The sequence below is a fragment of the Piliocolobus tephrosceles genome, chromosome 4 (assembly GCF_002776525.5).
Source record: "Piliocolobus tephrosceles isolate RC106 chromosome 4, ASM277652v3, whole genome shotgun sequence".
In the NCBI taxonomy this organism is placed as follows: Eukaryota; Metazoa; Chordata; class Mammalia; order Primates; family Cercopithecidae; genus Piliocolobus; species Piliocolobus tephrosceles.
Window position 1 is genome coordinate 118,239,393 of NC_045437.1, and position 14,878 is coordinate 118,254,270.

At 44.6% G+C, this 14,878-nt stretch overlaps 1 protein-coding gene across 1 annotated transcript in view; it reads left to right on the forward strand.

Moving 5' to 3' along the window:
- Nucleotides 1-205: 205 nt before the first annotated feature.
- Nucleotides 206-14,878, forward strand: part of UBTD2 (ubiquitin domain containing 2) — a 73,991-nt gene continuing 59,318 nt past the window's right edge. Inside the window, exon 1 of the mRNA XM_023218940.2 lies at nt 206-723. Within this exon, the coding sequence (XP_023074708.1) occupies nt 654-723 (70 nt within the window). The 5' untranslated portion in view covers nt 206-653. The remainder of the gene's footprint in view (nt 724-14,878) is intronic.

The following is a 14,878-nucleotide window of genomic DNA, read 5'->3' on the forward strand; positions in this document are numbered from 1 at the left end:
CTTTTGTTCGGCTTTTCCTGCTTTCCCTCCCTTCTTTCCTTTCTTCTTCCTGTCCTCCCTCTCTCCTCCTCCCCTCGCCTCCAGTCCTCCCCCCACCAAGCCCCCTGCGTCCCCTCCCCCGCCTCACCCTCGCACCGCTCCGCTCGCAGCCCTGCCCTCAGCCAATCAGAGCGCGGCCTCCGGTGGCCCCGCCCTTCCCCGGCGATTCCGGGCGGGCCAGGCCGAGCCCAGGCCGTGGGTGCGGAGGGCGGCGCCGCGGGGTGGGGGCCGATGGGTCCTGGCGGACGGAAGGCGCCGGCGCGGGGCTCGCCTGGACGCGGGTGTGCGGGGCTGTGAGGGAGCGAGGCGGGCGCTGCGGCCCGCCCGGGATGGGCCAGCCCTGGCCTGGCGGGGCTGAGCCGAAGGCGAGGGCGGCGCGCGGGCCAGGCCTGCCGGGCGGGCGGCCCGGGGGCTGAGGTAGAAGTGGGCGCGGAGGAAGGGGCCGAGCCAAGGCGGTGGGTGGAGCGGCGAGGGGGGCGGAGGCTGGGCCGCGGCGGGCGAGCGGAGCGGAGCGGCGCGCCTGTCCGGAGCTCGGCTGTGGCGCCGGAGGAGGCTGCGGCGGCGGCGGCCCGGACGAGCGTCCGGAGGTGGCGGACGAGGCGCCGGGGGCCCCCATGGGCGGGTGTGTGGGCGCCCAGCACGACTCCTCGGGCAGCCTCAACGAGAACTCGGAGGGCACCGGAGGTAGGTGAGCGCCAGGGGGCAGCTTCGGCCCCCCATTGTTCCCGGCCAGGCCCGGCCACCTGTCCCGACCCCCGCGGGCCGCGCCGGGTCCCCGCGCCCCTTTGTCATCCCCTCTTCCACGTCATTCCCCGCGCTCCGCTTCCGGCTGCCCTGCCGGCCTCGGGGATCGCCCCTTCCCGCCCCAGCTGCGAAGAAAAGTCCTCTGAGCGCCGGGGACGTAGCCCTCGGCCTCGCCGACCGCTCCGCTCAGCTCGGGGAAGTCGGACCCGAAGCTGCCCTTCTGGCCACCTCACTGCCTCTCCAGCCCGTTTAATTATTGAGGAACAGGATGGCGGCGCCGGGGTTGCGGAAAAGCGAATTGATGGCGGGGGGAGGGAGCTTGATGCGTTCCCTCCGACGGGCCCCGCCACATCTTTCCGCACCCTTCCTTGTTCAGTGGAGTTGGCTGGTCTCAGCTTTCCTGAGTTTCAGATGACAGCTGCCCCGGTTGGTTCCAAATTGGCCATTTAAACCCGCGAGTTTCTGGAACTCGACTAGGGGAGACTCCAGTGGCCGCAGGCATTGTATTAAGGAGGGGAGGGGAAACGGCCTTCCCGGGTAAAACGTGGCTTCTTGCTAGAGCTTGGGGGTGTTAGGCCGGTGTGCTGTCGGGGTGGGCTAAACAAATTCCCATCTGTCTTACGTAGAAGGAAAATTATGTAGGATAAAAGTACAAATGCAGTTGAACTCTGACTTACCCCAGTAAGATCAGTACTTTAAAAGTTTTCTAACACGGGAACGCACATCTACTTTATAGTAAAAGCGTGCTGAGGGTAGGTATTTTAATTCAATCAGTAGTAGTTGTAGTATGGCAGTATAATAATAAAATTAGTTCTACTTTTATTTGACCTTTGGTTACGTCCATTCTGTAAAATATTTTAGTTATAAACAGCCTTTAGGCAAAGATGATAGCGTTGGTTTGATTTTTGACCTAATGTTAGCTGCCTTAAAATGTGCATGTTTGTAAATTTTTAAATTGTTTGGGTATGGGAGGGTTTACAACTTTTTCTTAACATACTGACATTTAGACCAGTTGCTTGCCATGTCACTTAAGCTCTCTTCACAAACCATGTACACCTAAGTTTTTTGACTGATGGATTTCCTGGCTTCCATGATGGTTAGCTATGCCACTTTATTAAAGTCTATGGGTATCCTGTATGACTAAATCCTGGGTAAATAACTTGAGAACTCAGTGACAGTTGTCTTGAAAAAGTCCATGAAAATGCTACTTTATAGTGTATTTTGTGTCGTAGCATTATTACTGGCACATTGAGATCCTCAGTGACAACAAAGCAGGAAGATAAAAAGGGCATGATTTAAAACAGCCTTGGGTTAAGGTCAAATTGGGGGTCAAAATGAATCTTCCTCTAATTGTGGTGATCATTAATGGTTCTGAAATATATCAGTATTTGTTATAGCTAGTGTTTGGTTTTAATTAACTTTTTTCACACTCATTTTAATATTGTCATAAGCATTTTGCTCTTCTCCGTAATGCATGTGGATTAATTTATTTAAGCCTTTTGGTAGTGTGACTTATGACCAGACAGGCATTATTAATATGGGCTTTAAAAAGCGTGAAATCTTAGCTTTGGGTAATTTATTACCAGTGGTATCCAGTTAGATAGCTATAGTATCAGTTTCTTTGAGGACTGAGTTCTCTGGACCATAAGCTGTGCTATACATAAAATTTAGAAAAAGGAACATCAGCCACCAACCATCTTTATATTCTTTCGGAGAGAGGGCATGGGCCCTGATGTAACTGGGGTCGGGGAAGAGGCTCTTGGGCTAAAGGATTATTTCTGGAATTTGATTATGGACGCTTTTATTCTCCATTATCGTCGTGATAATTAAGAGTTAATTGTGGTTTAATGAAATTAACTCAGGTGTGTTGCAGGTTAACATATATAAAAAAAAAATGCTTATTAAGTAGATTGTTGGGAAGGGAAAGACTTTTTCCTGAGGGTGTTGGCATAGATCCCTAGCTTTTCAAACATACTGTGGTAGTGAGTTAGGTTTGGGGGGGTTGTGGGGAGCTTGGTTTGGTTTCTCCAGACAGGTTCTTGCTTTGTCGCCCAAGCTGGAGTGCAGTGGCACAATCACAGCTCACTGCAGCCTTGACCTCCCTGGTACAAGTGATCCTTGTACCTCAGCCCCCCCGAGTAACTGGGACCATGAGGTGCATTCCACCACACCCGGCTCATTTTCTTAAAATTTTTAGTAGAGGCGGGTTTTGCCGTGCTTTTAATCTGAATGTATTTGGTTATGAAAATTGTTGTATCAACATGGAGTCTTCACATGCTTCTTGTAACGGGTTTAAACTTTTCATGACAGATTTAATTACATTCACCAACCAGGCAGGGTGGCTCATGCCTGTAATCCCAGCACTTTGGGATGCTGAGGCGGGAGGATTGCTTGAGCCCAGGAGTTGGAGACCAGCCCAGGCAGCATAGTGAGACTCTGTCTTTAAAAAAATAAACAAAATAATTACATTCACAGGGTTGTGCAAACATCACCATTTTGGAATAGCCTGACCCTTTCTAAATATCAGCCAGCCTTAGTAAGAAAAAGATTTTTAAAAAAGTCTTTTGACCATTTGAAATACTATACTTTCCTTTTTCCCTCTGAATCCATCTCTTATGTATGCAAGTAATTATGTATATGTCAATAAAAGCTTCCTCATTAGGTGTATTACTTCTTTGAAGGAATTTGGGAGATTTTTATAAGAGACTGTAGAATATGGAAGTGGCTTAATGCACATTCTAGGCTTTGCATTATCTGTTGTTTTGGAATTAATTGTTGTATTTTCCTCTGGCATATACCTTGCCTAGAGTTTAGTTCTTGAGCTCCAGCTACTTAGGTTTTTTTTAAATAAAAAAAACTTTTATTTTTATATTTTGTTATTGAGATAGGGTCTTGCTCTGTCACCCAAGTTGAAGTACTGTGGCATGATTGTAGATTACTGCAGCCTTGAACTCTTGGGCACAGGCAGTCCTCTGGTCTCAGCCACTTGAGTAGTTAGGCTGCTTTTTTTTTTTTTTTTTTTCAGATGCAGTCTTGCTGTGTTGCCCAGGCTAGAGTGCAGTGGCATGGTCTCCGCGCACTGCAGCCTCTGCCTCCCAGGTTCAAGAGATTCTCCTACCTCAGCCTCAGGAGTAGCTGGGATTACAGGTGCCCACCACCACATCCAGCTACTTTTTTTGTATTTTTAGTAGAGACGGGGTTTCACCATGTTGGCCTGGCTGGTCTTGAACTCCTGATCTTTAAGTAATCTGCCTGCCTATGCTTTCCAAAGTGTTGGGATTACAGGTGTGAGCCCCTGTGCCCACCCTGCTTTTTTTTTTTTTTTTAAATGCCTACTTTTAATCAAGGCAGGTATGTCATAGAAGTTATGTAAGATTATTTAACAGTTCTAAGCTTCCATGCTCCTAGAATTTCCCATTGGTTTGACTTTTTTTTTTTTGAGATGTAGTTTCGCTCTTGTTGCCCAGACCGGAGTGCAGTGGCATGATCTTGGCTCACTGTAACCTCCACCTCCCTGGTTCAAGCAGTTCTGCCTCAGCCTCCCAAATAGCTGGCATTACAGGTGTGCACCACCATGCCTGGCTAGTTTCATATTTTTAGTGGAGACGGGGTTTCACCTTGTTGGTCAGGCTGGTCTTGAACTCCTGACCTCAAGTGATCCACCCTCCTTGTCCTCCGAAAGTGCTGGGATCACAGGCATAAGCCACCTTGCCCAGCCTGTTTTGACATTTTTAGACATTCTGTTTGGTTCTCCGTCTTACTATAATGACATTGTGATGCTGGAGTTGGCACCTAGGACCTCTAGACAAGCCTTTAGCCATGGCATTTGCTAAGGAATTAAATCCTTTATGATTTTTTAAAATAAATATGTGGGCAGAAAATCCAATAAAATTGTATTAATTGAAGACAGCCAACAAGCTTTTCTTTTTTTCACCTCTTGAATGAAAGTATAGTAATGTACAAAGTAACTTCTCACCTTCTGAGTGTGTCATTTATTTTGTACGTTCAGTGCTGTCCTAAGAGAACTGACCGTGGTGGTCACAAGTTTTCAGGTTTACAGAAAATAACTGAATGCTGGACATTCATTCCTTTAGTCTGTATTCCAGAATGTCTTGAGAACATCACGGAGTTCTTTCAGATACCTTTTTTTTTTTTGAGACGGAGTCTTGCTCTGTGGCCCAGGCTGGAGTGCAGTGGCCGCCTCCTGGGTTTACGCCATTCTCCTGTCTCAGCCTCCCGAGTAACTGAGACTACAGGCGCCCGCCACCTCACCCGGCTAGTTTTTTGTATTTTTTAGTAGAGACGGGGTTTCACCGTATTAACCAGGATGGTCTCGATCTCCTGACCTCGTGATCCGCCCATCTCGGCCTCCCAAAGTGCTGGGATTACAGGCTTGAGCCACCGCGCCCGGCCTCAGATACCTTATAGCAACCTTACAGACACCTACTCAATGAGTAACAATGGTTTTTGAATAGCATCTACCATTTATCCAGTATTTATTATGTAACAGGTCCTAACAACCCTATGAGGTGAATAGTATCTCTGTTTCACAAAGATTGAAGCCTAGAGCTATTATTTGGTTAGAGCAAAAATGATTTTGTTCCTTGCCATTACTTTTAATGGCAAAAACCGCAGTTACTTTTGCGCCAATCTTTGATAACTTGCTCATCATCACATAGCTTATAACTGGCAGTCAGAGCTTAAACCCAGAGCTGCTATAAAGAATGCTCGTTTTCTGTTTTTCTCTAGTTTACTTTTTTAAAATTGTGGCAAAATTGGCCAGGCCCAGTAGCTCACGCCTGTAATCCCACCACATTGGGAAGCCAATGCAGGCAGATCACTTGAGGTCAGGAGTTCAAGACCACCCTGGCCAACATGGAGAAACCCCATCTCTACTGAAAATACAAAAATTAGCCAGGCATGGTGGCAAGTGCCTGTAATCCCAGCTACTCAGGAGGCTAAGGCAGGAGAATTGCTTGAACATGGGAGGCAGAGGTTGCAGTGAGCCAGGGTCATGCCATTGCACTCCAGCCTGGGTGACAGAGCGAGACTCCATCCCAAAATAAATAAAAATAAAATTGTGGCAAAACATATAACAGAATTACCATCTCAACCATTTTTAAATGTATAATTCAGTGACATTGATTATATTCACAAAGTTATATGGTATAGAATCATATAATATTTGCTTTTTGTTTGTGGTTTAATTACCATAATGTCTCCCGCGTTCATCCTGTGGTAGCAACTATCCTTTTTTTGGCTAAATAATATTCCATTGTATGTATATACCGCTTTTTTTTTTTTTTCCTCCATAAGGCAGAGGCCCGCTCTGGCGCCCAGGCTGGAATGCAATGGTGAAATTCCATTGCAGCTCACTGCAACCTCCACCTCCCAGGTTCAAGCGATTCTCCTGTCGCAGCCTTCCGAGTAGCTGGGATTACAGGCACGCACCACCACGCCTGGCTAATTGTTTTTTTGTATTTTTAGTAGAGACAGGGTTTCACCATGTGAAACCAGGCTGGTCTCGAACTCCTGCCCATGTATATACCACTTTTTTTTTTATCCATTGATCTGTTGATGGACATTTGGGCTGCTTCCACATTTTGGTGTGAATGATGCAGCTCCGAACTTTGGTGTACAAGTATCTGTTTTCAGTCTCTGTTTCCGGTTCTTTCAGCTGTATAGAAGTGGAATTGATGGATCATATGGTAATTCTGTGTTTACCCTTTTGAGAAACTACCAGATTATTTTCTACCACTTATTCTTACCAGCAATGTATGATGGTTCCAATTTCTCTGTATTTTCACCATCACTTGTTATATTCCATTTTTTAAATTACAGCAATTCTGAAGTAGTATCTCGTAGTTTGATTTGCATTTTCCTGATGAGTAGTGGTGTTGAGCGCCACTTTTCATGTCCATTTATACATCGTTCCTGGAAAAATATTTATTTATGCTCTTTGCTCATTTTTTGAGTTGTTTCGCTTTTTTTTTTTTTTTTGAGTTGTAAGAGTTTTATGTATCTTGGATATTGAACCCTTATCAAATATATGATTTGCAGATATTTTCCCCCATTCTGTGAGTTGTCTTTTCATTCTCTTGATGGTGTCTTTTCATGTACAAAGGTTTGTTGTTGTTGTTTTTTAATAGAGTCTCACTCTTATTACCCATGGTGGAGTGCAGTGGTGTAATCATGGCCTACTGCAGCCTTAACCTCCTGGGCTTAGCCAATCTTCCTGGTTCAGCCTTCTGAGTAACTGGGACCACAGGTGTGCACTACTACAGCTAGCTAATTTTAAAATTTTGTGTAGAGACAGAGTCTTCCTGTGTTATTGAGGCTGGTCTCAAACTCCCGGGCTTAAGTGATCCTCCCTCCTTGACCTCCCAAAATGGCTGGGATTACAGACGTGAGCCACCGTGCATCACCTGAAGTTTGTAATTTTAATGATGTCCGATTTATCTATTTTTTTCTTCTGTTGCTTGTGCTTCTAGTTTCAGTTTTAAATATAAAGTAACCTTTCACTGATGTATATAGAATAGAGCTATAGCCAATAATTTGCAAATCTCACAGCTAACATTTGCTTTCTCAACAAGAAGTAGAAAACTTTTATTTCCTCTGTCTGATCTGATGGATCTGATGAAAGGTTATTAGCAGTGAAATGGTTCATAAAAGTCAACAATTCAGTTAACAGGGTAGCTAAAAAAGAAAAAAGTTGACAAAAGTAATTCATGAATGTACTTCGTCTTTTTGTTCCCATTTTTGTTTGTTTGTTTGTTTTTGAGACAGAATCTGCTCTGTCACCCAGGCTGGAGTACAGTGGCATGATCTTGGCTTACTGCAGTCTCCGCCTCCCAGGTTGAAGCGATTCTCCTGCCTCAGCCTCCCAAGTAGCTGGGATTACAAGTGCGCACTACCACGCCTGGCTAATTTTTGTATGTTTAGTAGAGACGGGGTTTCACTATGTTGGCTAGACTGATCTCGAACTCCTGACCTCAAGTGATCCCCCACCTCAGCCTCCCAAAGTGCTGGAATTACAGGTGTGAGCCACTGTGTCCAGCCATTTGTTTCCTTTTTTTGTCTTCTCCCTTCCCTCCCTCCCTTCTCTCCCCCTTTCTGTTTCTTCCCTCTTTCCCTCCCTCCCTTTCTTTGTCTCTGCACCCAATAATGAACCTTAAAAATGAAAGCATCTGTCCTAAGAGAACATAATGCAACTGGCCCACGTGTATGGGGTCAGAAGGCTTGGGGGACTGATCTTCACCCCAGTTGATTATCTAGCTCAGTTTGTAAACTGATAGTACATGAGTCACAAACATGCTTTATTTGGCCTATATGATGTTTTTAAAAACATACCAGATAGAAGAATGATCATGAAGTAAAGCTTGAAAGTGGTTGTAAATAATACATGCATGGGGTAATGGTTGATAAAGTGGCTGCTTTGGCTTGAGCAGTGTGTGTGAGAGAAAATGATGGAGAAACTGGGCAGGTATTGAGTAGGATGTTACTGTTGACTCTTGAAGAGAAGAGCTTATCATCTGATGAAAAGAGTGAGGCCGGGCGCGGTGGCTCAAGCCTGTAATCCCAGCACTTTGGGAGGCCGAGACGGGCGGATCACGAGGTCAGGAGATCGAGACCATCCTGGCTAACACTGTGAAACCCCGTCTCTACTAAAAAATACAAAAAACTAGCCGGGCGAGGTGGCGGGCGCCTATAGTCCCAGCTACTCGGGAGGTTGAGGCAGGAGAATGACGTGAACCCGGGAGGCGGAGCTTGCAGTGAGCTGAGATCCGGCCACTGCACTCTAGCCCGGGTGACAGAGTGAGACTCCTTCTCAAAAAAAAAAAAAAAAAAAAAAAGAAAAGAGTGTACTGACTGCTAAATATCATTCACTAAATATTAGTTGAACCACTGTTATGTACTGGTTACTGGGATTACAACAGAGGAAAAAATCTCTGCCCTCAAAGGAATTTACAATTTAGTACTTTGCTGCTCAAAAAGTTTTGTCTCTGGATTAGCAATATTGGCATCACCTTGGCAGCATGTTAGACGTTCAGAGCCTCAAACCCCACCTTAGACCTACAGAATCTGCATTTTCACAAGATTCTCAAGTGATTTCCTATGTACATTAATGTTTGAGAAGCACTGGTATAGGATTGCCTAAAGTGGGAAGAGACTAGGGCGAGGAACCCATCAGGGAAAAAAATAGCATGAGTTGGTGATTTATTGGATGTAGGGATACAGAAGAGAAAAAGAGAAGTAAAATAATACGATGTTTGTGAACCTGAGTGACCAGGAATATTGAGGTAGCTTGGCAGGTTTGGGGAATAAGAAAGATAGCTGGGAGAAGCCCTGGTTTAGCATTCAGTATATGTTAAGGTATAGGTGACAGAAGAATATTAAGTGGAGTCACCATATCTAATGGCACGGAAATTTAGATAGGGAACTCCTAGATGCTTAGGGCTATGATTGTGGATTTTGGGATCAGCTGGGGTGAGTTGACTGAAGGTGTAAAAGTGAATGACTGCCAATAAGTAAGTGAAAGAGGAGAAGAATACTAAGAATTGAGTCATGAGAGTTTCATAAAGGGGAAGCAATAAGGAAATCACCTCTAATCAGGCCTGACACATAGTAAGTAGGTATTTAGTATACTGAATTTTGTTGAATTGGGAAATAGGGAAGCAGGTCTCTGCTTGTAAAACTAATCTGGTTGCATTTAGAACAGATCATTCTTGTAATTTCAGAAAATAATTTGGTTCAGTAACTTGGTTCTAGCTATGGTGTGATATAGTTTGACTGTGTTCCCACCCAAGTCTCATCCTGAATTGTAGTTTTCATAATCTCCACGTGTCATAGGAGAGACCCGGTGGGAGGTAATTGAATCATGGGGGTGGTTACCTCCATGCTGTTCTTGTGATAGTGAGTTCTCACAAGATCTGTTTTTTTTTTTTTTTTTTTGAGATGGAGTCTCGCTCTGTCGCCCAGGCTGGGGTGCAGTGGCCGGGTCTCAGCTCACTGCAAGCTCCGCCTCCCGGGTTTAGGCCATTCTCCTGCCTCAGCCTCCCGAGTAGCTGGGACTACAGGCGCCCGCCACCTCGCCCTGCTAGTTTTTTGGATTTTTTTTTAGTAGAGACGGGGTTTCACAGTGTTAGCCAGGATGGTCTCGATCTCCTGACCTCGTGATCCACCCGTCTCGGCCTCCCAAAGTGCTGGGATTACGGGCTTGAGCCAACGCGCACGGCCAAGATCTGGTTTTTTAAGGGGCTTTTCCCCATTTCACTCGGCACTTCTTCCTCCTGCCGTGTGAACAAGGACGTGTTTGCTGCCCCTTCTACCGTGATTGTAAGTTTCCTGAGGCCTCCCCAGCCCTGCGGAACTGTGAGTCAATTAAACCTCTTTCCTTTATAAATTACCCAGTCTCAGGCAGTTCTTTATAGTAGCATGAGAACGGACTAATACATGATGTTTGCAAAAATTCTAGCTGTAGTTTGTTACTCATATCCTAAAACAAGGTAGATTTCTTGGGTATGCAATTCCAGAATATACCAGTAGCCCTTTTGAGGTTGGTGTGGTTCAGGACAAACACATTCTCTATAAGACTTTCTTCACCAAGAATGTCATGTGTACTTCTTTCTTATGTATTTTCAGTGTCCATTATATTCTACACATCATCTAACTGGTTTACTGAATTTTCTTATGCTTCTGTTCTTTGAGTTGTGCCAATAGTAAAGAGTAAAACAGCCGGGTGCAGTGGCTGACACCTGTAATCCTAGCACTTTGGGAGGCTGAGGTTGGCAGATCATGAGGTCAGGAGATCAAGACCATCCTGGCCAACATAGTGAAACCTTGTCTCTACTAAAAATACAAAAATTAGCTAGGCGTGGTTGCACGTGCCTATAGTTCTAGCTACTCAGGAGGCTGAGGCAGGATAATCGCTTGAACCTGGGAGGTGGAGGCTGCAGTTAGCTGAGATTGCGCCACTGTACTCCAAGCCTGGCGACACAGCGAGACTCCATCTCAAAAAAAAAAAAAAGGTGAAGCAAAATTGAGCGTGAGGAGGACTGAAGATTTAGTCTCCTTTTACCCCTAGTGTGACAGTGGAAGTAAAAATCCTTCGTATTTTCTGGGTCGGTGAACTCCGGGGCTTTATGAGAGAGGTGCCTAAAATTTCATACCACTTTGGCAAGAGACTTTTAGGGTATTTACTTGATAGAAAGCAGAAGGCAGCAAATTTTACTAGGATAAGTGGAGTTGTGGGGAGGGGACCAAAAGGAAAATGGACAGCAAGAAGACACAGGTTGAAAATACATATGGTACTCTGGGTAGGCAGGTCTGTCAGGTATGGGAACTTAATATATAGGTCAAGGAAGCTACAGTTGGAAAATATTGGACATGGGGAGAGCTGAATGCTCTTTGGGAAAAGTTTTAGCACTAGTGTTTACATTAAAAACTGACATGGGCCATTGTAGCTGCTCCCTGATCGTCTACCTTCCATTGGGCTAGTCCCACTCCATATTCAGTTTTCTATCAATAAAGGATTGGAATTTATGTTGGAAGTTTTTTTTTGTTTTGTTTTTGAGAGGGAGTCTGTTGCCCAGGCTGGAGTGCAGTGGCAGGATCTTGGCTCACTGCAACCTCTGCCTCCCAGGTTCAAGCGATTCTCCTGCCTCGGCCTCTGAAATAGCTGGGATTACAGGCGCCCGCCACCATACCTGGCTAATTTTTGTATTTTTAGTAGAGATGGGGTTTTACCATGTTGGCCAGGCTGGTCTCGAACTCCTAACCTCAGGTGATCCGCCCGCCTCGGCCTCCCAAAGTGCTGGGATTACAGGCGTGAGCCACCGTGCCCAGCCAGAAGGCATTTTTAAAGAAGAATCTTGCAGTGGACATTATGTGAAGATTTTTTTCATCTCTAATTTAAATTTATTTAGGAATCAGTTATTAGTGCTGCATTTTATGGACAGAAACTTTAATCCATTAGACATGATAGCAATTTTTATTCTTCTGACTTTTGATAGCCCTAGTCTATAATGCCTCTTCTTTGGACAGATTTTAATAGATGGGTTTTATTTTTAAATCTGCCTGATTTTCTTACTGTATATGCAAAGCTGTGGCAGTACCTTGTTAGTACTAATTTACCCAGGTGAGTCCTCTAATGAGAATGATTATTGAGTATTAAACCACTAGTAACAAAATTTTGCCTTTACATTGATGCATTTATCTCTTGTGGCTTTTGACCAAAACACATTCTTACCTTGTTGCAGGAAAACATCAGGTTTATTTAGTTTAAGCAACATGATCAAATTAACTGGACATGATCAATTTGCTGATTTAATGATTCTCATTTTTTCCTTACTGCAGACCACCTGAGTGGTTATCTTCATTTGGGGGGCCACTGCACCTGATTCTCCTCATGCCCCTCCTCATCCCTCGCGTCTTTCCGCTTCTGCTTATCTGGCAGAACTAGGCTGCCAGCAAGCTTTTTCTTGAGTCACTGGTAGTTCAAGGACCATAGGCTGAGACTTTACTAATTCATATGTACTTAAAGATGCATGTGTGTTGGCCAGGAACAATCAGCATGTATTTGTCTTGCATCAGCTACTTTGACATGCCATCAGCAAGAATCGAGTTTGGTTTTTAATATATCCGTATATTGAGCTGAGCGGTTAAATACTGCTGAGTGTATATTGGGTGTTGTGATGCCATATTTTTGCATGTTTGCAGTGAAACTTAGAAGTTTCCATTATTACTCTGTTTTCTGAAGTGGAATTTCTGTTGAAGTTAGACATCTAGAAAAATGAAATATTTACATGTGAAAATCATTCTAAATGAATTTTGAGTGTGAGGTCATAATTATATTTACATTTGCTCAAAACTTGACTAAGTAATTAATTAGTGACTGTTGGGCTTTTCTGATTGAGTTCTTACCCTCACAGTAAAACCTTTAATTTTTTTTTGCATTTATTGTAGTGGGCTTTTAGGTATAAGCAAGGTCAGACTATTTCTTTGCATTGGTTCGTAGTTTCCATGCTTGTGGGCTATGTGACAATATCAAAGGAGTGGAGTAACAAATAGTTCAGTTCATTTAGTTATGAATCTGCCTTCAACTTAGGGCAACCACTTTATTTCTTAAGTGAGTTAAGATGCTTCTTCCTGAAACTTTAAAAAATAGTCTCCATTATTCCAACTCCCAGCACTTGACCCTAGCTGTAATTAGAGATATAAATAAGGCCTACTGTGTGATATTAAGTACCTTATGGCCTACTGGCGGAATCATACATTTAGGTAGAACTTAGGTAAAGTTTAAAAAGTCTCTACAGCAATCAATATATTATATAAGTTCAAGGACGAGTGGGGAGCAGGGTCAGAAAGCGTCACTGAAACAGTAATACAAGAAGTTGGTCTTTTTTTTGTTTTTTGAGATGGAGTCTAGCTCTGTCGCCCAGGCTGGAGTGCAGTGACGCGATCTCAGCTCACTGCAAGCTCCACCTCCCGGGGTCACACCAGTCTCCTGCCTCAGCCTCCCAAGTAGCTGGGACTACAGGTGCCCACCACCACGCCTGGCTAATTTTTTGTATTTTTAGTAGAGATGGGGTTTCACTGTGTTAGCCAGGATGGTCTTGATCTTCTGACCTTGTGATCCACCTGCCTCGGCCTCCCAAAGTGCTGGGATTACAGGTGTGAGCTACCTCGCCTAGCCCAAGAAGTTGGTCTTAAAAGAGAATTAGATGAAGAAAAGGCAGAGAAGGGCATCATTCTGTATGTAGAGGAAATTACTTGTACAGAGATAGTGTAAAAAAAAAACGTAGCATTTAGGCAGATTGCTAATAAGCTTGTAGAGGAGATAGGTGAAATGTGAAGTTACTGAGATACGTTATTAGATTTGGGAAGGCAGGATTGCCATAATCAGACCAAGTTGTGAGACTGTTATAGGTGATATTAGTTAAGTGGTTTAGAAGTTTTGTTTTTTGTGCTTCTAACAGACAATTCCCATGTAATGCTGCATTTTGCAAGGTTATTTTATATAAAATTCTAATGTACTAGGTTATTATAGTCTAACAGATTTTTATTCTGTTACAATGTTAATGCTACAGGTTGGACACCCCTAATCCAAAATTAGAGGATTTCAGGTGTTCAGATTAGGGATACTCACTTACTATGTGTGCTGCAAGTATTCAAATCTGAAAAACTCTAAAATTCTAGGCTGAGCGCAGTGGCTCACGCCTGTAATCCCAGCACTTTGGGAGGCCGACATGGGCGGATCACAAGGTCAGGAGATCGAGACCATCCTGGTGAACATGGTGAAACCCCGTCTTTTACTAAAATACAAAAAAATTAGCCTGGCGTGGTGGTGGGCGCCTGTAGTCCCAGCTACTCGGGAGGCTGAGTCAAGGGAATCTCTTGAACCCGGGAGGCAGAGGTTGAAGAGCCGAGGTCACGCCATTGCACTCCAGCCTGGGCAACAAGAGCAAAACTCCATCTCAAAAAAAAAAAAAAAATCTAAAATACTCAGAACCTTTGAATAAGAGCTACTCAATCTGTGTTATCACAGATTAAGCATAAGAAATGTATTTAAATTAAAAATTAGGGCAGGTGGTGGCTGTGCCTGTAGTCCCAGCTACTTGTGAGGCTGAGGTGGGAGGATCTGTTTGAGCCCATGAGTTCAAGGCTGCAATGAGCCGTGATTGTGCCATTGCACTTCAGCCTGGGTGACAGAGCAAGACTCTGACTCTTTTTTTTTTTTTTTTTAATTGAGACAGTCTTGCTCTGTCGTCCAGGCTGGAGTGCAGTGACGCAATCTTGGCTGACTGCAACTTTCGCCTCCTGGGTTCAAGCGATTCTCCTGCCTCAGCCTCCTGAGTAGCTGGGATTACAGGCATGCACCACCACGCCCAGCTAATTTTTTGTATTTTTAGTAGAGACGGGGTTTCACAATGTTGGCCAGGCTGGTCTGGAACTCCTGACCTCGTGATCTGCCTGCCTCGGCCTCCCAAAGTGCTGGGATTACAGGCATGAGCCACCGTGCCTGGCCTACCCTGACTCTTAAAAAAAAAGCGGTGGCTCAAGCCTGTAATCCCAGCACTTTGGGAGGCCGAGACGG